Genomic DNA, 24,669 nt, shown 5'->3' with positions numbered 1-24,669 from the left:
AACAATCTTACTAAATGATTCTAAATGTATGCTTCATCAGGTTATCCCGCATTATGAAGAACTGGTCCTTTTTTGTGAGGAAATTTAGTACTCTGGACCAAAGTGAAGACGCAGTATCCCCACGAAGCGCGTTGGATCCGCTCAAATTACGGCGAAGACACCAAACAGCTGTTCGATGTGCTCCGGGATTTTGAACTATTTAGGCCCTCCCGATAATGTTGTCAACATATGATCAGCGCATTTGGATTGGCAACTGTATCAAGTACACTGCGTATGGCCCGCTATCAGCATCCAACGTGTCTTCTGCGATGCTGTGCAGTGGACGTACCTCAAACTGCAGTTTCTTAACACCCCGCAGCCTCTGCTCCCCATACGCGATCCTTACGTTCCAGCCTATTCTAGCATAGGCTGTACGCCTCAATCATCGCTGATTAGCGAGAAAGTAGACAGCTCTCGAAGTCGGTCCAATGCGCGCTGTAGGGTACACCATAGCAGCCGCGTGGCGTTTTACCAGACATTCGTACGTTGCAGCTTTGGAAGACGCTCCTTCGGCGCTGTTCGAGCATATTCTGCAGCTCCGTTGTACGCGCGTGGCTACCCTTCGTACCAGGCCTACCAGCCGCTTTATTCCGCTCAGCGGCCGACTTACCACGTGCAGCAGCCTGCTGTGCGGCAGACGGCGTACTACGTGCAGCCTGCCGTGCAGCAGTCGGCATACTACGTGCAGCCTGCAGTGCAACAGGTGGCGTACTACGTGCAGCAGCCTGCCGTGCAGCAGCCCATCATCCAGCGGCCTACTTATGCTGTGCAGCAGTTGAGCTACCCGGTTCAGCAGGCTACTTACGCTGTTCAGCAGCCGACATACGCCGTTCAGCAGCCGACATACGCCGTTCAGCAGCCCACCTACACAGCTCAGTCACCAGCAGCTCTGACTGTCCAGCAGCCAGCAACCCTGACTGTTCAACAGCAGCCCACCTACACTGTTCAGCAGCAGCCCACCTACACTGTTCAGCAGCCAGCGTCCTTGACCATTCAGCAACCAGCAACGCTGACTGTCCAACAGCAGCCAGCAGCACTGACTGTTCAGCAGCAGCCAGCGGCGCTGACTGTTCAGCAGCAGCCAGCGGCGTTGACAGTTCAGCAGCAGCCCACCAGCATAGTTCAGCAGCAGGCGGCGCCTCTTCAGCAGCTTCAGGAGCCAGTGCACTCGTACCAGCGGAGCCAGCCAGCGCAGCAGGCCCCGCCGGTCGTGTCTCGGCTGTCCTCGGCTTCCGGCCTGCACTCGAGCTCCCTCTCCGAACCTGTGCTCAAGTCCACATCGAAGTCCTATTTGTAAGGAAAGCGAGGCGAGGCTAACCCAAAATGGCGTCGTTGCTGAACCTGAAGCGGCACCAACGCCACATCTGCCCGGACTGAAATGTTGATTCCGTCACAGCTATGAGCTTAAGAATCCGCCACGGCTATGAGTTGAAGCGAAGGGACGCGGAAAACGCCTTGCTTGATAATTATGGCACCCTATTTTCGATTGGTAAAACAAAGCTACAAAACACAAACGGAAGCATCGCAACTGGATGCATTCGTGTCCAACCAGCAGCCAGTAATTTTTACTGTAGAGACTGTGCTGATTGGTGCGGAACTTGTCACTTTGTCCCAGCAGCGCAGCATCGCCTGCAGATGGTACATTGCCTCCATTAAAGTCCGTGCATCACGTCTTTAGACAGCGTTAACAAGCTTATTGTAATGCCGGCCAAAAATTTGAAAGCTCACATGGCTGCGAGCTGATTGTTCTCCACTCGTATTTCGATTTTTGTTTTGATGTTCAACAACTTATGAACAAACATTATCGTCAAATACATTTCCATCGCAGCGCGAATGATTTGAGACTCCTGCATTACACGACTAGAGACCATTTGTCCAACGCCCGCAGCATCAGCCAACGTCAGCTCTTCAGCTGACTGGCTGGGCAGGCTTTAAACGCGAGCATGTGTCTCGACAATGCTGTCAGCAGCCTTGATTAACTGAATTGGCACACCGCTGCGCGACTGACAGTCAGGAAGCGCACGATGGATCTGCTCCAATGCATCGGCCTCTCGCCGTAGGGCGGCCAGCAGGACGAGGGATTCGGAAAAGTCAAGGGCCTCCGACACAGTCAAGGGGAGGCAAACAACACGAAGCGTCGCGGAACGATCCAGAGGCGAAAACAGAGTGCTTCGCGGATTGGACTTGCAGGATCAATACAACCCAATCAATCAATGATGAACCCAATCCGCCCCGCACGCTCCGCATGCGCATCAAAGCTAAAGGGCCCGTAGAACTGTTGCAGGTAAAAATAAATGGTAGATGACATGTCCTTTGGAGTCATCTGGAGACAGTAAAAGCAATTGCAATGTTCTGTGTAGGCGCGTGGGACTATTTGTCAGGCGACATTCAAACTTTGTCTATCACTGTGCATTGCAGTTTTCGTTTCAACAGGAAGCATGGACAGTGAAAATCGCGTTCGAAAATTTGTCTACTGACGCTCGAAACATCTAACTGAAGCGTCTACGAATGAACGATAACACTAATTATCAGGAAATTCTGCAGAGCGATGGCACATACTTGACTCGCGTCCTTAGTGGCATTCCTGAGCCTATGTTGCAACTAAACCTCCGTCGCCGACGATTGCAGTGTGGTCGGTCATTCAAAACAATCGGCAGTGATGTCATCGCCAAGTCTTAATTAGGACCCCGCATGCAGAAGCCGTGCTTCGGATCACCAGGAAAAATGTTGTGGCCACATGACCCGGAAAATGGCGTCGATCGTTGACTTACTCATCTGCGTGGTGAACGCACTTCGCAATCCTGTCTTTAAAGCCCAAAATATGCTTGGGGGATTAGGACTTAGTGAGTTTGCCTTGGTCAGCGACGAGTCGTTGAAGGGAGTGTCCCGTCCTTTGGGGCATATCTAAAAAAACACAGTGTTGAAACATCAGGTCTATTTAGTCCATTAGCGCTAGATAGTGACACCGCAGCATCATCAATATACAATAAGGAGATACCTTTCAATTATTTTCGAGTCCAAATTACGCTGCCGACGCTTTGCAACAGCACCACACTTCCTCCCCTCCCGGTAACTCCGGAGTGTATTCCGAATGCACGACAACTGCAGCTGTCGCGACCGGCGTCGTCATGACGACTGCAGTCGTCATGATGACGGCAGAATCTGCTGAGGGCCGTTGTCAGCTGTCACGAATTAGAGGTAGTACTTTCAGCTGCTTCAACACGCACATTGCGGGTATGCGGGCTTGAAAGTGGCAATTCTACTTATATGAGTAACATCACTGCAAATGGACATGTGTGTCTGGCACGGTGGGCGGCAAGGGCGAGTTACCGAGAAGCGCGTTGGTCAGGAGGGTTATGTCTTCTGGAGGGGCTTAGGTCTTAAAAAGGACAGAATTCTGAAAAGCGCAGAAATGTTTGCAAGATGGTTGGTTCAATCAAAACCCCATATAAATGAGGAGCACTCACTTAAAGTTTGCACCAGTGGGTCACTATAGTCTACGTGATGCTCAGCTTCCCGAAGAGCCAAAGAGCGATTCGAAAAGAGCCGCTCTGCTAAACGTCATAGGAAAAAATAAAAGCCGTGGTGTAACGTTTATGCATAAGACAGTGTAATAACCTTTTTCCTCGTAAAAGACACGTGAATGCATTCATATTTAATAGATGTTTTGATATTTCACCAGCATGGCTTTATCGACACTAATAGCAGAAGACTTCTTGCATTTCTCTCGATAAAAGCATGTTGCCGAAATATCAACGCATCTACATCTCCATTCTCCAGGTTAAGGCTGTTACTACTGTCTTATTTATGTGTATAACCCTCCTCGCAAATGCACTTAACAGCTTTCGTGATTTTTGTTAGTGTAACGCTTCGTTGAATTTGCGAGAAAACAGCCTCGTGTTTGCATAAATATGTTTCCATGTTTCCCTCATACTTCTCTAAAAAAGTGTTTAAGTGTTCGTAGCACTTATTTCACAAACACTTTGGAAAAATTTGTATTGCAAACATTACAGGGCACACACGCTGGAAAAAACGAGGCAAACCAAATGCATTATTTTCATAGCAGCGAGCAAAGACTTCAAGGAGATTTCTTTCCCAGGAACGGCTACTTCAAATCGAAATTCTGAGCTATCCAGAAGGATTCCAAGAAAACAAATATTGCCGATTAAATCGGGCGCGTCTTTCTAACAAAGAGTGAAAAGTACAAAAGGTGCCACAATCCCTTTGATTAGTCCTACAATACATCCTTTTCTCACTTCTGCGTGGCTTATCCATGTTTGGTTTAGGCGCACAATGCATACAAGCCACTTTTTATCAATAACTTATGTAACATACAGCACATGCATGGTAGTAACACTTGAGGGACATGAGCGCGAGCACTCACAACTTCTGTACTTGATCGCAAAAACCCACAATTCATGCGGTGAGGTATCCAAAACAAGTCGAGTCGTGCATTTTCAATAATGCACGTCCACATTTATAGCCAACGACGCCTTCCTCGCTCTGAGTGTCTTTAACGTCGCAACGTGCACCGATGCCTGGCTCTGGTTTTTCAGCTGCCGCCAGCAGTCCGTCGTGGGTGACCCCCTGACGCCACCTACCGCGCAGAGGCTGCTGTCCCTGCCGCTGGGGGCGCTGACTGCACCCCAGCCAAACGAAGCGACCCGGAGGCCGAGCTCTTCGATCTAGATCTGCTAAATCTGTTAGATCTGCACGTGCTGGGACCGACCAGAACGTGATTGGACTGACACATACTGAGGCCAGTCATAACTCAGCACCTCCTCCGACAGCTGTCCCAGAGCCGACAGGTACGCCCTCTGATCAGGGTTCCGGGCCTGTTGCTGCGCCTGTGGGACGCCGCTCGCTCCGCTCCGAGGCGCACCCGTGAAGTACGCCTGCTGAGTGGCCGCCAGCGCCAGCCCCCCAGCGTCGGACCTCCTCCGCTGGACGGCGTGGCTGGTGTAGGTCTGTGGCGGCTCGGTCAGCGCGCCGGCGAACGCCCTGAGCCCGGGAGCCTGGCCCGTCACCGGGTCCCGGATGAGGCTGTATGCCATGGGCGGGCCTTCTGGCTCGAAGGGCGCCTCCGCCGGGGTCGGCGCCGCCGGCTGCAACTCGACGACCTGTCGCAGCACAGCCGTAGGTGGCGCTGCTGGTGGCGCCGTGCGCGGCGACGACGACAGGACAACGACGGGCTGCACCGCCGGTGGTGGTGCCGGTGGTGCAGGTGGTGCGGGCGGCGAGACCGTCGGGGGTCCTGAGGCCACCGTGGGACCTGGCTGCACTATCGTCGGAGGTCTTGGTTGCACCACCGTCGGTGGTCCTGGTTGCACCACCGTCGGTGGGCCTGGCGGCAATACAGTCGGTGGTCTTGGCTGCACTATTGTCGGTGGGCCTGGTTGCACTACCGTCGGTGGTCCTGGTTGCACCACCGTCGGTGGTCCTGGCTGCACCACCGTCGGTGGTCCTGGTTGCACTACCGTCGGTGGTCCTGGTTGCACTATGGTTGGTGGCCTTGGTTGAACTATCGTTGGCGGTCTTGGGTACACTCCCGTCGGTGGACCTGGTTGCACTATGGGTTGAACTACCGCCGGTGGTCTCGGGTACACTATCGTTGGTGGTCCCGGCTGCACCACTGTTGGTGGCTCTGGGTACACCGCTGTCGATGTTTCCGGGTACACAGCGGTGGGTGGTTTGGCGTACACGGGCGTCGGTGGCTCTGCGTATACCGCCGTCGGTGGCGAGATGTCTGCCGACCCGGGGTGCTCATGGTGAAGGTCGTATCCGGTCCCGTAATGCTGCTGCAGCCCGGCCGGGAAAACGTTCCCTGGCTGGTGATGGGGGGGATTGGACGCTTGAATGCTCTCCTCTATCGACTCGTATACGCCATACTGTCCGGGAGAATACTCGTGTATGAAGTTCTCGATGTCGCGGTGGCTGTCCACGTGGTGGTCTTCTCCGGGTGGGCGCGGCCACAGGTGGTGTCTGATGACGATCGGCTTCGGCTTTTTCACCTTATACTTCCTGTATCGCACGATTCTCTGGGCAGGGACGTCGTTGGCGCCCCTATTTAGCAGAACGAACACGCCATTATTTTAGAGCATCGCGATGTTTTCGCAGGGCATCCTAACACGACTAACGTGATGCATTCCTGCAGTGATATGATTTGACTTCAGGAATACTGACGTGGTCTGACACACCGTGATACGAACACATGTCCTGCGTTGTGTGACGTCCATGATCAACGGTTGCCAGGTGCGCGGACATCTACTCTAGTGGCTAAATCCATGTGAGTCGTGCTGTTGATGTACTGATGCAACTCCGCCCCAAGATAAGGTGTAACAGGAAATATGCTTGACAAATGACGTTATATGGAGACAAGATATCAACGCACACGGACGCTCGCCGCCAGATCATTGGTGGAAGGCAAGGATGGCCCTTCACCTGTCATGCACGGTCATACGGATCAGCGGTGGGTTAATGAACTGTCCACCCATCGACTCACCCGCCTTTGAGCATGTCCGCCGCGGAGTCGTAGAAGATGGAGGCGATGGCGGCACGGCCGGCCAGCGAGGGTTAATGAACTGTTCACTCGCCGACTCACCTACCTTTGAGCATGTCCGTCACGGGGTCGTAGAAGATGGAGGCGATGGCGGCACGGCCGGCCAGCGAGGGTTAATGAACTGTTCACTCGCCGACTCACCTGCCTTTGAGCACGTCCGCCACGGAGTCGTAGAAGATGGAGGCGATGGCGGCACGGCCGGCCAGCGAGGCCAGCGCGGCGAGGGCCAGCGGGCCCTGACTGGCCGCTGGCACCACCACGGCGCCCACGTACAGCAGCACCTGGCGGCCGGCGCAGACGCGCGTGTCGCTACGCGTCGAGCACACGCATCAAGACGGCCACGGGCGCATACATCACAGCTGAGAACGGCGCCACCGGGTGCGATGCTCCGGTGAGGGCGGAGTCAGGAGGCGCATATCCGCACACGAAATTGGAAAGATTAACCCTCCCGAGGGTTCATCCCGTACACAGTGCATACCTGCAGTCTGACCAGGTGAACCATGGCGCAGCTTCGGGCGGCGCCGTAGTTCTCCGCGCCGATCCTGCGCGCTTGTCGAAGTAGCTGGCAGTGCCGCCTGGAGGACGGTGACCTGGCTCCGCCCCTCGGGCCTGGGACGGCGTCACTGGTACGCGACCGGCCCGGCCGGCCCAGCCCGAGTCTGGTGACCGGACCGGTGGGCCGCCAGCGTCGCCACCGACTTTCGCGACCGACCGCTCTCCGCCGGGACAGACGCCACGGCCGGCCGACCGGACGCGCCAGCGGGCCTCGTTCGCCCCACTTTGGCCCAGCGGCGGTTGCGACAAGCTTTCCACTTTCTAGGCACCGCATTTGTGGTTTGACGCATGTCAGCGCCGAGTTAAAACCGATGAAGCACTTAAGCGTGGATTTCAGCGGTAGTGTCAGGAGGGGGGGGGGGGGGGGGGGCGGGGGCGGACAGCAGATGAAAGCTGCAGCAATGTACTCGGGCTTAATGTCCGTGAAGTTGGCGCTTCATTCAGCACATATTAAGCGACGTGTTTCGATTTCAATCAAAGCACAAGTGCTAGATTATGGCACGAGCTCATCGGAAATGACACTAACTTTGTAATGCAACGCGACTTTGGAGGTTAAGCTCAATGTCAAAATACAGGGAATTTATTACTAAAAACTCACCAGGTGATGGCACATATTTAAGCAACAGAGCATTTGCCAGAGAAGAAACTAGCGTCCACCAAAGTCACGATGACTCAAGGTCCCCTATCAAGGTCAAGTTCAGGCTCGAAGGATAAAGAACTCCATATCATCAAAAAATTCACAACGGATTTAAATTTTTCTTCCAGCATCAGAATATTCATCAGCGCAAAACTAGCGTCGGTCAAGAAATATTGACCTCACAAGGTCAACACACAATGTCAAATTAGGCTCACGGGACGGGTTAATCCATGCTATCCAAAAATTTCCGACTGATTTCTTATTCTCAAGCATCAAAACAATAATTGGCGCATAACCTTAAGTCTGTGAAGAAATCCTAACCTTTCATGGTCACTCTTAACGGTAAGCTTTGGCCTCAAATGATGGGGAGCTCCATATCACCACACAATTACCGGCTGATTTAAACTTTTCATGCATCACAATATTCACCAGTAATTGTTCTGAAGCTTGAAAAGTGGCAGTCTGCCCATATTTTTGTGATATGAAGTTTCCGTCCTGTGACCTTCGATTTCACCTTGAAGAGTGACCTTGAGAAGACAGGACTTCTAGAGGGGCATAGTTTTTGCGCTATTAAAAATTCTGATGCTTAAAAAGACGAAATCGACCGGTACTTTTTATATTGTGTTCCTAGCTATGGAGTCTGAACTTTGCCTTGAAATCTGACCTGAGAGATCAGAACTTTTGGAAGAACGCTAGTCTATGTAGTAGACATTATTCTGGCCCCTTGAAATTCGGAATCAGCCAGTAATGCTTTGTGATATGGAGTTCACTGTCATGCAAGCCCAAGATATACCTTGAAGGCTAAGATAAGCCTTGCAAAATCATGACTTTCTGACGGACGCTAGTTCTGCCGCCGGTGCATATTTTAGGTTAGGTTAGGTTAGGTTAAAGTACAAATAGGCTAAAGCAGTTGTGATGTGGAGCTTCGTATTATGTGAGCTTAAATTTTACCTTACAAGGCAACATTAAAAGGTAATATTTTTACGCGCGCTCATTCATGCGCTAGACACTTAAAAATTCGAAATCGCCTGGCAATTGGATGTGATATTGGATTTCTCTGTCCAGTGAGGCTATATTTGGCATTGAGTGGTGAACTTGAGAGGAATATTTTGACGGAATCTAGGTCTTGCGCTGGTGAATATTCTGATGTTTTAAAAAGTTCAAATAAGCCAATAGCTTTGTAGTGATATAGAGCTTAACGTCCTGTGAGGCTAAATTTGACCTTAAAATGTGACCGCGTTTTCAGAGCTTCTTGAAGGACGACAGTTTCCGCCCTGGTGAATATTCTGATGCCTGAATATTTCAAATCACCTGGTATCTCTTGGGTCATATGGAGTTCTCCATGCTTTGAACTTGATTCACGTGTTATCGCAAATTAAGTATCAGCTCTCGATGTTCTCGTGCCGCAGTTGACCGTAATATGGTTTTTCAATGGATGGGATGGAATGAATCACATTTTCGTCAATGGAATATAATCGCAACTCATCGCCGTATATATCGCTGCATGAACCACCAGCTTTACGGACAACCCGTGCCAGAGCTATGACCGCCGCATATGGTGCCAACCCGGGACCGTAATATTCCCAGCATCACAAACGTGGCTTTGATTTGGGTTTTGAAACTTTTAGTACCGCGCCAATGGATCGTGCAGCCCCGTTCACTGCAACCCGTTTTTAAGATGCATCCGATGATATCACATATCGTCATTTCACTATATGAAACGATGACCAAATTTTGAGCTGGTTGTCAAGTGATGTGAACCTGGAGCTGCTGCTCCAATTGGAAGGAGCATTTTTGTCACAGCGGGAGATTTTCGCAATGACACCATAACTTTTTCCCCAACGCGATTGGAGCGCCGAAAATGAGATCGTATCAATACCTTGCGCTCACTCACACGGTTGCAGGGGGCAAAGAAACGCGCTGACGACCCGCCGTCAACGGTGTTTCAAGGTGACTGGAAATAGGTCCCCGCAAACCGCCGCTCCGAAATCATACATGAGCGGCGTTTCGGGCAGCTGACAGAGTCCGAGCATAATGGTGTAGTCGCCCGACCGTCGTCCGCGGTGAGAAGCTCTGTCCCCGGCGCCACGCTGAGCGGAAGCCACGGCCGACCGTCGTCCGCGGAGTGGAGCTCTGTCCCCGGCGCCACGCAGAGCGGAGGCCACGGCCGACCGTCGCCCGCGATGTGAACTCTGTCTTTAGCACTATGCTGAGCGGAGGTGACGGCCGCCGCCAGCGGTGTAAACTCTGCCTCCAGCACTATGCTGAGCAGAGGCGACGGCCGACCGACCGTCGCCGCCAGCGGCAGCAGTGTGATTAGAACGCAGCAGAGGGGAGGGGGCAAGACGCCGAGCCGACAGACAGGCCGTCGGGCCGCACCTCCTGCACTATCGGGCGCGCGGCCCAGTGCTCCGAGGCCCGAGGGTGAGCGGCCGCCGGGTGCCTGTCGCCCGCACTCTGTCGCGACGAAGCAGATGGCCTAGTCATGTCGAGACACACGCCAGCACAACCCGAAATACAATCTGCGAGCGACGCGGGATTCTGGAACACTTGCCAACTACAGCCAGGCGCTCTTCGCGTTTACAGCTTATTTTGCAGCCACGAAACCATAAATCTGACAGCCATCGCACGAAAATCAGTTGCAAGGAGTCGCTTCTTTATTTCAGAAAGATTGCCAAGTACTTTCGGATTGAAGTTAAACCAATCGGAGAATGGGTCAAGGCAACATAACACACAGTGACACGGTGAGTGCCCAATGGTCACCTCCGACCCGGCTCGGCCGCCGCCGCTGGCACCGTCCCTCCCTGAACTGACTCGGCGCACATGTACCTATCTGGCTCGCTCCGTCGCCCGCTCCGCCCGCTGTCCTCCTGCCGCGCGCACATATACTCTTCACGGTTCTGTCCGTTCGTCCCCGGCGCCGCGGCGGCCGGCCTTCGCCCCAACTCAAAGACCCCTCCGGTTGAGCGGCGGCCCCGGACCCGCTCGGCGGGCCTCCGGCCCCGCTGTGACCACCCATCCACCGCCAGTCGGCCCCTGCGGCCGCCGCTGGTGTCCGCCCCCGGCCGCCCGGTCCAGCGTCCCGTTCTATCCTACCCTCGCCAGGACCCGCACCAGCCACGGCGAGGCCCGGACCAGCGCGCGGTGGGTCGGCAGACCCCGCCGACGCGTGGCCCACATACCGACCGGCGGTGGACCAGCGGTGCCATGCGTACAGCCGGGTCTGCCCGACCGCTTGGCGTAAGCATCGTACCCAGGCCAACGTGGCAAGCACGAGCCAGGGCCTAACGGACCCGACCCGTGCCACCCGCCACCGCCGCTGGAAGGGGCCCGGAGCGCGCCACGCCACACGCCGGAGCATCCGAGGGATCCAGCTTCCAAGGCCCGACGTGAGCAAACGATAATAACCTCTGCGCCTGGGGCGTTTCAAACACATTGCGCACCAAATCCACCCGGCTCCAACAAATGCCATAAACGCAATCGTCCAGTGGGATGGCGCCATATATCCATGGTTTCTATCTCGCATGACGGCACCGGCTTCCCCGCGGGGCTCGTAACAGAGTTGCATCATCACAGATTTCGGCATGATCTCTCCTGGCGGACACCACATTAGCACAGTAACGTAGAGATATACGGCCGACCCCAACCTAAATGCACCGGACGAATTTTGACTTCACGCTGCCACAGAAACGAGACCGGCTCCAGACGCTGGCGTCGGCCGACTGGCAGCCGGCTGGCGCGCAGAGGCAGATCGAAGACGACAGATTCAGGCGGCTTGTGTGATTCCGTTTGGCTGTTCCAGGTTAGAGGTCTGCAAGCAGAGGCGGGCGGCGCGTCAGCGTCAGCGCTCCTCTGCGGCCGGTCCGGTCAGGGACGCGACGTCAGGCGCAGGCCGGCGCACTGTCGGACATTGTCCGGCCACGTCCGGCCCGGTCAGCGACGCGACGTCACGCTCAGGCCGGCGCACTGTCGGACACTGCCCGGCCACGTCCGGCCGGGCCGTGACACGACGTCACGCTCAGGCTGGCCCACTGTCGGACACTGCCCGGCCACGTCCGGTCCGTTCCGTCAAGCGGCATCACGCTCAGGCTGGCGCACTGTTGGACACTGTCCGGCCACGTCCGGCCCGGTCCGTGACACGTCACGCTCAGGCTGGCGCACTGTCGGACACTGCCCGGCCACGTCCGGCCCGTTCCGTGACGCGGCATCACGCTCAGGCTGGCGCACTGTCGGACACTGCCCGGCCACGTCCGGCCCGGTCCGTGACGCGACGTCACGCTCAGGCTGGCGCACTGGCCAACAGAGCCAACGGACACGGCCGGCAGCACTCGCAGCCATCGACTGCGTCCGTCTCCCGGCGGTGCTAGCCGCGAGTACTCACCACCTTCTGCTCAGACTGTGCGAGTGACTACGGATTTTCGCGGCTGTGAGCCGGAAATCCAAAGATCATGATAACGGATCAATAATTGGTCCGTGTGCGACGGGCAGTATTTTTTTGTTCACCACTTTCCAGTTAGCTCTTTAGGCGGCACAGGCCACGCAACACTGCTGATTAAGGTTGTCATGGCTCTGGGTCATCGCCATACTCTTGTTAATAAACCAAGTGTCGCTCAGCCCGCTCGAAATCAGGCGCCACAAAGCCTCTGAGGAATTAGGATAGGCCTGGGACAGGGCGAACATATCAGCGCGATTCTCTCAAGAAAATAAATGACTTCGTTTTAAAATCGCCTCCACATGTTACATACACCTTTCAAACGTAAACATGCCGACAACAGTTCTCATTCTGCGGCGGTGAGCTTGAGTGGTGAGCAGCGATGTTTACGGTTCCATATGTCGTGCTTGAGGCTTTGGCGAGGCCACGGCCCAGTAGCACTGGGCATGGCAGGTGTTTGTTCACATCACATTGACACACTGTTATAAACGAAGCATGAATAACGCCACACCATATCTCATTTCACATTCATGCCAGTTTTGCATTTCTATTTTTAGGTGCGGACCAATACAAGATAACCTTCACGTCACAATGACGAATAAAAATCGATGTTTTTTATAAGCAACCCCAATCCCTCCCCACCACACGACACTCACTGTCGGCAGTGGCGCGCCCCAGCGCCGGGTTGAAGCCGGGCGGCGGGGTGGACGTCCAGAGGGCAGGCGCGGCGGCCGGCCGCGGCGCCGGCGGCGGGTACATCGGGCCCGTCTCGGTCAGCTGCTCCAGCGAGCGCAGCCAGTGCGGCGGCGAGTCGGAGCGCGGCGCCGCCAGCTGGCCCGACGACACGATCGCTGGATCCATGGCCGTCCAGTCGGAGCCGCCGCTCCAGCCTGCCGGCCCGCGCGCATGCGTCACGTCACGTCGTCACGCCCGACGCGCGCACGCGTCGCGTCATGTCACCACCCACGCGCTTTTCACCTGCCACTCTCGACGCTCTAGAAGCTGACAACACCGGGGCGGGAGTCAGCGGGAGTCGGCACGGACCCACGCTCGACTGGCCTTCGTGGAAGTCCAGCATGCGCAGAAAAAACGAGTTCCAAGACGTGAGTCGAATGAGAGGCTGATTAGAGCAAGTGGTCCCCGGGGAAAAGATAACTGATGAATATTCGTAGTGGTTGACATACGCATTGCGACCATAGATCAAGTTAAGGCCTGTGCCTGATGAACAACGCACGAAGGAACTCCGTGCTTCATCTTGACAAGGGTCGACTCATCCTTCCGAAAGTTGGGCATTCGTAAACTAATTACCACGCCAACAGCACAGGTTCAGAGAAATAATTACCACACCGCGCAATAAAAACATAAAAAGCCTCTTCTTCAACAAGGCTCAAATCCGCACAACAAACCGTTCTGATCCCTTCCATGCTTTCACGCGCCCTGCCCTCCCGGCGATAGTGCAACATCTGCCAAACTTGCGTCATGTTGGCGCGCGGGGCGTCTGTCTAGCGGCAGCGGCCGTACCTGCCGAGCTGGTCTTGTGCGGCTGGGCCATGAACCGGGGTGCAGCGCCGTGCTGCACCAGGCCGTGCGGGACCGCGTGCCGGCCCGGCTGGGCGCCGAACCGAGCCGCGCCCGGCGGCGGCGCCGTCGCCGGCTGTGCGCTGCTGAACGAGATGTTGATGTTGGGGAAGTGCTTCTTCAGGCCGTGCCAGTCCTTGAGAGCGTCATGACACGCCGCCTGCAGCGGCGGCGGCGGCGGCGGCTTGCTCTGGCCGTGCATCATCATGCTGGAGAGGTCCGAGAAGAGGCTGTCCGGCGGAGAGAGCGCCCGCGGCCGACCCGGCGGCAGCCGGCTCAGTCCGTTCAACCCGTTCATACCGTTCATAGCGCTATTATTGAGGAAGGGCAGCATCTTGCTGCCACATAGATCTGCAACACCAACCAAACGCTGTTATCGACGAAATGCTGGGGAAAACACAGTGTGCGATCTTACATTGCACCATCAATCTATCACCAATAGCCACCAGCGATCACCAAATCATGAACAAAACAAACATGACTCTGGTGTGATAATTGTATGCCACTTTGAAATTGGAACACGTCAAAGCGCCTGGCACGACCACAACAAATAACCTGCTTGGAAGAGCGCAGTTCCTGCCTTGTGCCATATCAAGCAAATCAAAACACTTAAGCTTAGTGGTTAGCCGAACAGAGGCTGGTAGGCCTGCGGGCCGGCGGGGAGGCGGTGTCTCTTAGTCACCTGGCGACGGCTGCTGTGGCGCACAGCCCAGGCCCAGGCCTAGTCCGCTGGGGCCGCTGAAGCCGGGCGGTGGCGGGCGCACGCGCGGCGCCGCGCCTCCCGGCACATTAAAGCTAGCGGCCGCCAGCGACTGAGACTGCGAGTGTGGCAGCAGGCCACCGCCTAGCCGCAGCAGATGCTGCTGCTGCTGGTGATGGTGGTGCCGTTGCTGCTGCTGATGTTGTTGCTGCTGCTGCAGCTGCGCCTGCTGCTCGCGCTCACGCTCCAGCAGCGCACCCAGCCCCTTCTTGGTCTCCTCGAACGGGTCAAAGTCGAGATCGTCGTCGGCGCCGTCCAGCGGGCAGTCGTCCTCCTCGGGCGGCGGCGTGGGCTGGCTGAGCAGCGCCGCCACCGTGGCGTCGGCGGCGCGTGCCGGCAGCAGCCACTCGCCCGAGCCGGAGGACGACGCTGGCGTCAAAGCCGGCGTCGGGTGCGACAGGCCCGGCGGCGGAGTCAACGTCGCCAGCGGCTCGGCGCGCGGCGGCGGCGGCGGCGGCGGCGAGGCGGACCGCACGGCGGTCGTCTCGGGCGCCGGCACGGGCACGGGCACGGGCGCCGGCGCCGGCGGAGGCGGCGGAGGAGACGGCTGAGCGGGCGGCTCGGGCGGCGGCGTGGCGGCCGGCCCCACCTGCAGCGGCGGGGCCGACTGCGAGAGCGGCGTCGACCGACTGCTGTCGGTCTGGCGCTCCCGCGAGCCGGCGCTGTTCTCGTCGTCCGAGTGATTGCTCGCCACCACCACGCTCGGACTCTGGCCGCCAGCGTTCCGCTTACGACCCTTGCGGCCGCGCGACTTCTTGGTCGCCTGCAGCAGCGGCCAGCTACCGTTGGAGGTGGAGCTGCCGCCGCCGCCGCCACTACCGCCGCCGCCGCCACCGCCGCCGCTCGAGCCGGCCGAGCCGGCCGAGCCGCCGTCGGGAGGGCTGTTCTCAGCGCTGCTCACGCGCTCCGAGCCGGGCGGGATGGGCACCGAGCCGGACTCAGACTGCGACTGGTGGGACCGCCTGCAGCACACACACGCGCCGGCCGGGCAGGCGTTATTGCGACGGCCGAGGAGGCGGGACACATAGCTCGGACGGGTGTCACCACGACTGAGGAGGAGGAGACGGGATACACAGCTCGGACGGGTGTCACTGCCACGGAGGAGGAAGAGGCGGAACACCCAGCTCGGGCGGGTGTCACCGTCACGGAGGAGGAGGAGGCGAGACACACAGCTAGGACGGGTGTCACCGCGACGCAGGAGTAGGAGGCGGGACACACAGCTCGGACGGGTGTCGCCGCGACGGAGGAGAAGGAAGAGGTGAGACACATAGCTTGGGCGGGTGTCACCGCGACGGAGGAGGAGGAGGCGCGACACACAGCTCGGACGGGTGTCACCGCCACGGAGGAGGCGGGACACATAGTTCACAAGCCAGCGTCCGGCAACAGCGACGGTCAACGACACTGGGCGCAAGGGTCGCCTCTCCCAACACGGTGTCACATCGCGCAAATCGACACGATAGACACACACAAATCGAAGTCACAGGAACCGTCACTGACAGTTCGCACGGTAAAACAAAGCGTTGGCCGCAGCACGGCGACGGCGTACCGGTCTTTCGCCCGGTTGATTTGATTTTGGTGTTGTTGATAAAGCTGATCGTGAAGCTTTTTCTCGTACTCTTGGTGCTTTCCCTGCTGCATGGCCTCCTTCGTGAAGCTGGCCGCCTCATCGCCTGTAATATGGGACAGTCTCAGGATACCGGAGTACCGTTGGTACTTGGCATACGCTTCTTGCCGTGCCATTGATACCGCCACCGTTACCAAACCGTCAGACCCACAACACCCGAGAAAGAGAGCAGAGGGGGAGACGACCGCGTTCCAGTAATCGCAGCTAGTATATCTGCGAGTTATTTATCACGTCAAAGCCAGAGATTACCATTAACATGTTTTCCTGACTTCTGGAACACAGATCTGAACACTGACATCAATATCTAAACAGCCGCAGCCCCAGCAATGACATGTTAAGCGTTCCACAAAGCTTCGTCACAAATCTGACGTTGGGTGGTATCCAGCCCCCCTCCCTCCCCCCCCCCCCCACCCCAGAGCAACTTAGCCGCGTGCCTCCGACCCTTTTCGACCCGTGCCGACCCACTTACCCGGTTCATGCAGGTACATGCAGTCCGTCTTCGGACAGGGCTGGTTTTTCATAAAGTGCGAACAGTACTTGGTAGTGCCTAGCGACGCCTTCAGCGTGCGGTTCTCCACCGTCACGTTGTTGACGGCCTCGATGGCCCGTAACGCGTCCTCCGACCGGTAGTAGGTGACGTAGGCGCTAGCGCTGGGGCCCTGAGACAGACCGCGACACTGCGTCAAACGGCCAGTGAAGGCCGCCGATGTCTGGGGCACGCGTACCACGGGGTACAGACCCCCCCCCCCCCCTCCCTCCCCAACACCGCCTCGACAGTTGTTGTTGATTGGAGTTTTATTTGGAGAAGGAGGAGAGAAGATTGGAGGAGATTTTATTTGGATCGGAGATTGGAGTTGACCGCCCCGACAGCCCCGCACACAGCTGCGCGGAGCTTAGGGGCCAGCTGGGTAACGGAAGGGCGCTCCGGTGACGGCGGATGTTTCGCCTTCAGTGCCAGCCGTTGCATCTGAAGCGGTTGTGTAGCAATGCCATGTGCAGAGCCCCAGCTCAGATTGTGCCCGCAGTCTCTGCATACATCAAGAATTACGACCTACCACGTACACATACGAGGCAATAACTGGATCCAATCGGCGAAGTTTCGGTTCGGACAATGCATGCAAAACTGCAGCCAACCAGCGACGAATCCATACCAAAGACCAGATGTGGAACGCTTGTTACCAGATGTTACTTAGTCTGTCATCTTTGGCAAATCAAATCTCCCCAGAATGAGCACAGCTAAATGTAGCGATTCGCATTCCGTGCGGCGCACATTTTCTTGCTTCGAAGTCACCCAGAACGCCATCGATTTTCCACCCCCGCTTAGTCGTGACGCGTGAACACACCAGGAAGTCGTCTCGGCTTCTGGCTCCATCTTAGGCGTCTACGGATCAATGAAATGGGACGAAGTCGTCACCGTGGACGCCACCGGACCCGCAGAGCCTCCGGCATACAACGTCCGCTTACCTGAGAGCCAGCATATTGCGTGCTATGGTTTATCACTACTTTATGGATCTTGCCGAACTTGCCGAAATACTCGTGACGTTTTAACACCTGAAATAGAAGGGCACAACACAGTGACCGTGGGGCATCGTTGTTGGGAAGAAAAGCATCCACCAAGGTTACAGCGTAACCCACCTTTACCAGTTACAGACAATCGTCATCTAAAACACAGACCCATCTGGTGCTGACTCACGCTGATTCAGCACGCAACAAACCACAGCCCTATTCAACAGAACAACAGCTCAGTCGCGTATGCTGCACGCCGCCTGGACGGGCCGGACGGGCCGTGCCACAGCCCCGTCCGGCGGCGGCGCGCCGGCAGCAGGAGGCCGACCGCACGGCTGCGTCACAGGCCACTCACGTCCGGGTCGGCCAGCCGCGGCGACAGCCCCACCACGAACACCAGGTTCTTCTGCACCACCCGCACGTTGGCCAGGTGCTTGCGGTTCTCGCTCATCTTCTGCTTCTTCTGCAGGTCCTTCTGCTTCTTCTCGGCCTTGATCTTCTGCAGCTCCTCGGCGGTGAGCGGCTTGAAGTCGGCCGGGTTCTCCGAGTAAGGTTTTCGGCAGGCGGGGCACAGGCCGTTCTCGTCGGTGCGGATCCGGTGCCAGCAGAAACGGCAGATCTGCGGGAACGTCGCCCGTAAGCGCCCGATCGCGGTCGGACCGCGGCTGGAGCTGGAGCTGGGCCGCGGCCAGATAGACTCCAACTCTCCTGGTCCCGCCGGCCGCCCGGCCGCTCCAGCGCGTGGACAACGACAGGTGCACACACACACGCACGCACGCACGCACGCACGCACGCACGCACGCACACGCGCGCGTGCGGGCCGCCCCTGCAGCTTATCAAACCATTAGCCAAACGCCCCGCTTGTCCGCTCCATTCAGCTGCTGTATCTCCTAACACCCCGGCCACTGTGGGACAGCCTTCACGGATCTGGTAACATCCGCCCAGTCACGCAGAGTGTGGCGGTGCATGCCAAAACAGGCAGATAACGTCGTACCTGTAAAGCAAAAGTAACGCTGCAAATGCGCGTCAAGTGCGACGGATAGCGTTGATGAGGCTGCTTACACCGGCATCACTGCCATCCCTCCAAGCAGCCTTTAAGAACGTTCATTACACTACATGGTCCCACATGACAATCCAAGGTGTGCAAGGACAAAAATGGCTGCATTTTCCGGCATGACGTCGTACTACAATATCACTCAAGTCATTCAATGGCACCCTTTGATATTATACATTGGCAGCTATTCCCCTGGAATAACATGTTACCAAAACAAGCTAGTCTCCTGTTTGTTCTACCAGCTGGATCAGAAAATGAAAAAGGGACACACATATGATTCAACCAAGACAATAATCAGGGTAACAATACACATGGATTGTCCCTGATTATTGTAGTGCTGACCTAGTGTATAAATCAATTCACTTGTAAATAAAGCTCTGAAACTACAATCATATTGTGGAGGTTCTTTCGGCAGATACCACATGATTTCAATGAATGTGCAGGACTAGTGACTTTGCTCTGACACTTTATGCCAGAAGACACAACTGGGTCACCCAAATCATACAATAAGCAATTGACTTTTATTTAATTTACATTTCTAGTGTAACAAAGCTATCTAATGCTACAAAAAACACTATTTAGCTCACAGTGTGACACTAACCATAAGTTTGTTGACAGAGAGCCAATCAGTTTGAACCGCCCAACGGATTCGCCGCATGACAGGTTTTGACGCCACTAACGGGCGACGGCGTTCATATCAGACGCGAACCGACACATGCAAAGCTTCCACTTGATTGAAAGCCATAACAAAATGCATCTAAGTTCTCATGTCATTGGTAACAAAAGTGATCCACCCATGTCTATGGAAAAAGGACTACAGGAAAATCCTTGAAAATGAACATTGCAAGTGAAAAGTCTGAGCTAACAAGTGACAATTATTTCATAGTCAGCTTAGCAGTGTGGATTGAACCAGCACAATCTACACATGAACATTATGCACATGAGAAACTCAAGGGAACAAAGGGGGTAAAATCTGACCCTCAGTTTTCCTGGTTAGAAATATTCCATTCACAAAAAAACTTAGTGTCTGATTATTTGACCAACACTGAATGACACCCAGCTGCACCATAAAAGTACATCTCAGATTGATTACAAGCATGGAAATTTCCAGAACAAAAAGTGCTGGTGTAGGCAAAAGCTGCTTGTAAAAAAATATGGCAGAGCGTGACAAATCATTGATATCCCTTGACCTGACATCAAGCACAATGTTCTATGATTTCTTTGAATGCATCTTTTTTATTCCTTTAAATGTATTCCTTTGAATGTACTCTTATTGTGCATAATGGTGATTTAAACCTTTGGTACTTGACTCAGTACACATGAGGGCATCCTGCATTCCATTCCTTGCCAGTTAAGAACAATGGAGCATAGAGCAATGGCCAGAACAGCAAACAAAATGGCCCTTTTAGTACATTCTCAATTTATCTAAATAATATTAAGCTATGCTCACAAATGCTGCCAACAAAGCTCCTAGAAATACAGGGAGATGGGGAAGGTTACATTTCACATCATTCAGGGAGGAGCTTCAGAGTCATTCCAACATACATGTTCAGTTTCCCCAGACACATGGCACTCCACCATCAAACAATAGTCGGCACCATTTGTTCAGTTTTCACAAGTTAGACACATGGTTAGCTACCAGGTACATCACATCAAGGTGTCCATTTCCCCCTGTCTACACACCCTTACACCCCTGCACAATGCACCTGGTTCAATACACAGCATGGCTCCAATGACTTCAAAGAAAAAGGAGCCATGTCACATGCTAAACACATTTTACCTTCAGCAACAGATGCCCTGAAACAGCATATCCCTGCAATAGCAGCATTGGCTCCAGCAGAGGCATTAAAGTGCCTTGGATTTCTGAAAATTCTGGCTCACCATGACCCAGATCTAAAACCTCATTCAAAATTGACACCAATAGCATATAATCACTACATGGAGTACAACACATCATGTAATCACTGCAATTTACAAGGCTAGCTGAGATAAATTCAAAATGACCTTGAATGACCCATATATATTTTTAACAGCCCCAGTGACACCCAAAGCAGAGGACTCTTACACTTTGAGAACCCAACACATTGAAACTATCAGTAATTGCATGCCGGCACGCTGTCCGAATGCATAAAAATTGGCCATTGTTGCACAGAAGAGGGTAAATGCTGGCTCACCTGGTACCCGCACGTGCAAGGGAAGAAGCTAAGATCATCCATCTCAAACTGTTCCATACACAGCGGGCACTCAGCCTGGTCATCCATATCGTACGCCATCCCGGAAGACCTTCAGTGTATTTTCTGTAAACAGAACAAGGCAAGTTGCAAACATCAGCTATTTCCATGGCATACAGCTGACAGGCTGCTGGCATCAAGTACTCTATGTGCACACATGTTCCTATGCACCATACCATAATTGTTGGATAAAACAGCTATTCACTGCTCCCACTCACCTTCCAACACCTAGTAACCAGAAGAATGTCAAGTTTGTATTTTTCAGAGCTCTGAATGGTGGGCACATATTGTGTAGTGCATGAAGGATTGTCTGCCTTGGCTGGCTGTAGTAGGGAATGCACCATTGATTACTTGTTGGTGTTTACACAGTGACTGTGGTGGTCATTCAGCCCAATAGCAAGGTTTTTATCAAGCTGGTAAGTGTAAAGGGTATGCAAGTTTACAAGATTTGGAGAAGTATTTGGCATAAAGAGTTGGGACTGGCATAGGAAATGGAAAGGGCCTGCAGTAGGAGCACAGGTTGGGTTGCAAATGAGGCTAGGTTGGAGTGACATGTGTAGTCAGAAGTTTTGACTATAATGAAGTGTTGATTTTGAATTATGGGAAGTTAAAATCACACTTATTTTGTTTTAAATCAACAGACAGGTGTCAAACTTTCTTAATAATGTAATTGCTGTAAACAAGGTCAGACATGATGCATTTTGCAATAGGTAGGTCTAGTAGGTCTCACAGCCCTTTGGGACAAAACAAAGCTTAGCTCCAAGTAGCTTCAGCTTTGGCCAAAGTAGTTTCATTGAAGATCTACTGAATTTCTCTGGAACAGCCTTTGAGGAAACATATCATGACAGGTAAAAAGTGATGTAATGAAACATATTTGTATTTGAGGATGAACAAGATGTCATACCAAGTGACAGCATACATGACTACACAAAATTGGGTCCAGTTCAGAAAACTTGGGCCAATTCAAAATGTCACATATATATATATATATATATATATATATATATATATATATATATATATATATATATATAGCAGTGCAGACCAGCTGAGAGAAAGACAGTTGTCTCACAAAAGCAAGACATCATGGGATTTAAGGCATGAGTGCACATAAATGCATCACATTCTGCACTTTCATGGCCCTATGAAAAACATTCATATGTTTTATATTGGTAGCTAATGGCACTGAGATCCCAAATATTTGCTTCTTGTCCAGGGGTCATGGATCAGTAGGCAATTTGAATACCCCATCACAACTAACCAGCAATGTTCACACTGCTGCGAAAGACTTGACCATAGTCATCAATATAAGTATACTGACATGATTTTTGCAAACCACCATAGTGCCCTTTGAAATGGTGCTAGCTACACTCTTGCAAGAAATGTTTGGCAAATGCAATGGGTTACCCTTTTCCTTGTTAGATTCTGAGTTATATTCAACATAATACATTGTATACAATGCTCTTAAACTCCAACAAGGTTATAAAAGGTGTGGATAATTATCACCATTTGAAACCTCTTCTATATCCTTTTGTACCACACCTGACAAATAAATAGGAAAATATGAGGCAGGTCTGCAGGTTTTTGGGTAGCATCACAGTCCAGTGACCTGACAAGATGACTCAGTCACAACAGCATTTGATAGAATTTCTGATAAAGGCAACCTCCGCAAAAACATGTCTTATGACTCCATTCAAAATGACAATAGCATGAATTATTGCAGCTGGATGGTTGAAATCACCTCTCCTGATTGACAGGGGTTACATGCTAGCAATTTCAACAAATGGATACATCAAATTTCTAGTTTGATGAGGCTTAGTTCACAGTTAAGAAATATTTATTAGTGATCCAGTGCATGCAAGGTACTTATCTAGCTCCCTAACTCATAGCTACTCAGAAATTCACTATTTTTCAGCCCTCTCATCTTTCTACTAGGCACATCATATGGTACCATGAAAATATCTGCAAAACTGGCATTTTCTTTCAATGCCATGCTTGCTTATTATAACCATCTGCTCATGTCTTGGACTGGACCATCTAATGTAGCTATAAGGTTAAATTTGAAAATAAATGCCATTTGTGCCATTAAAACTAAGCTAACATAGAAGCTTGCATGCATAATCTCTTTCTTATGTTTAAGATTGTTTTAGACTCATATAGGTTGCATGAACAAGATATTACACCATAATTATCATAATCTTTAGTTGGTTAGCAATTACTTTGCATACTGGTCATAGTGGTAATATCTTGGGCATTTCACACATCTCTTGCTCATCACACATCACACATCACATCACATAATCACACATCAAAATAAAGCATATTGGATCTTTTAATGCCCTTTGTCACCATAAGATCCATCATGGCATGAAAAGAACTGACCAAAAAATGGCAATTGCAATCCTGATTTACTTTGGGAAATTTCAGCCCTAATCTTCAGGGTGAATATAACCACTTCTAAACAGCATTTATCAGCATGCTCCTATGACTTCCCATCCAGATTTGACTTCTTAAGTAATTTTATGCCATGGTATCCTAGAACCATGACCTTTTATGCCAATGACATTGGAGTTTTATAATACAATAAGTTTCTGAGGCTGCATGGCACCTCTTGCTACTAATCCTGGCATGAAGAGCAGCTACTGTTCATACTCTGACATTCATACTTATTGTAGTCATGCCAACAAAGGCAGCAATTCAAGTGAAAGAACATTTATTGTGATCGTCAGTAAACCACACTGGTGAAAGTTCTCGAACTGTACTATCTTAGTCAAATGGGGCATGCAACTTAATTTAGAGGTTGAACCTATGTCTACAATTTCAATGGTGCATTTTTTATACTGAAATAAAGTAACATGTTTATAATCTTATCATCATGGAAAACTACATTCCCATCACACTTATCAGATCACCTGACTGAGGAACCACCACTGAATACATCCCCCAAATAACTGACATCCCTTGCCCATTGCAAAATGTCTTTACACTGCTGACCCAGTATAAACACAATTATAATCCTGAATACATACATTATAACCTTAACCCTTCAATTCCTTTAAAGGTAGCCTCCCAAAGTCACACAAAGCATGATAGCAACATATGGAAAGTCAAAGGTACCTGAGGTAAGGTAGATCAATAACTTTAATAGCTCAAAGAACTATCAAATTAACTCCAACACATGCGTTTACAAAGTGGTGACAGCACCAACTGGATGATATTATCCCAAACAGTAGTTGGTTGAGAACAATGACGCAGGAGCCCCGCGACCAAATGTTCGTCAGAGAGCGGATCATTAAGAGCAGTGAGGCACAACCAGTGGCTTAAGATCATCCCTAACAACAAAAGGAACAGACGAAAATCAGAATTAGCACGACAACGGCCCCAGGAAATTTACAATTCACCCAGACAACGCACGTACTTTCACCCGACCAACTTTGTTGACGTTACCTTGGAGAGCAGCAGTCGTCTAGGAGTTCGACAGGTTTTTGGCTACTGCGCATATCATGTGCGCAGGAGTCCCGGATGTATTGGCGCATTTAGTCTCGGTTTCTTAAATTAATGCAGTTTAGTTCGATTTATGCAATTATATTATAATAATTTGCAATTTTTCTTGAGAAAACAATATTTTAACAACATTAAGATTGTATTTATAGCCTTTTGTACAATACAAATTGCCTCTAGTTTTGATAGCTAA

The 24,669-nt window shown here is 52.6% G+C and overlaps 1 protein-coding gene and 1 long non-coding RNA gene across 2 annotated transcripts; both read right to left on the bottom strand.

Annotated features, from left to right (window-relative positions):
* Positions 1 to 10,433: 10,433 nt before the first annotated feature.
* Positions 10,434 to 12,937, bottom strand: LOC119112795 (uncharacterized). The gene is made up of 2 exons (XR_005095782.1): positions 12,879 to 12,937; positions 10,434 to 11,601 (listed from the first exon to the last, which is right to left on the bottom strand). It is a non-coding gene; the product is annotated as an uncharacterized LOC119112795 (long non-coding RNA).
* A 280-nt stretch (positions 12,938 to 13,217) lies between these two features.
* On the bottom strand, positions 13,218 to 24,424 carry LOC119111538 (CCR4-NOT transcription complex subunit 4). The gene is made up of 10 exons (XM_037235351.1): positions 24,394 to 24,424; positions 20,919 to 21,041; positions 18,046 to 18,309; positions 17,649 to 17,735; positions 16,654 to 16,843; positions 16,107 to 16,230; positions 15,036 to 15,522; positions 14,744 to 14,852; positions 13,878 to 14,151; positions 13,218 to 13,224 (listed from the first exon to the last, which is right to left on the bottom strand). The coding sequence occupies exons 2-10, from the start codon at positions 21,015 to 21,017 to the stop codon at positions 13,218 to 13,220; spliced, it is 1,641 nt and encodes a 546-aa protein (XP_037091246.1). The 5' UTR covers positions 21,018 to 21,041; positions 24,394 to 24,424.
* Between the last annotated feature and the right edge of the window lie 245 nt (positions 24,425 to 24,669).

The sequence above is a fragment of the Pollicipes pollicipes genome, unplaced genomic scaffold (assembly GCF_011947565.3).
Source record: "Pollicipes pollicipes isolate AB1234 unplaced genomic scaffold, Ppol_2.1 Scaffold_7261;HRSCAF=8764_pilon_pilon_pilon, whole genome shotgun sequence".
NCBI classification, from domain to species: domain Eukaryota; kingdom Metazoa; phylum Arthropoda; class Thecostraca; order Pollicipedomorpha; family Pollicipedidae; genus Pollicipes; species Pollicipes pollicipes.
Note: the sequence above shows the minus strand (reverse complement) of the source record. Positions and strands in the feature narration are given on the sequence as shown.

What these genes read in the sequence shown, in the direction of transcription:
- LOC119111538 (XM_037235351.1), bottom strand. Translation starts at nt 21,017, where the DNA reads ATGGCGTACGATATGGATGACCAGGCTGAGTGCCCGCTGTGTATGGAA. An exon ending in CGCGGCTGGCCGACCCGGAC is followed by an intron (nt 17,736 to 18,045) that starts GTGAGTGGCCTG and finishes CTTCTATTTCAG; the next exon opens with GTGTTAAAACGTCACGAGTA. An exon ending in CGGCGCCCGAGACGACCGCC is followed by an intron (nt 14,853 to 15,035) that starts GTGCGGTCCGCC and finishes CTGCTCAGCCAG; the next exon opens with CCCACGCCGCCGCCCGAGGA.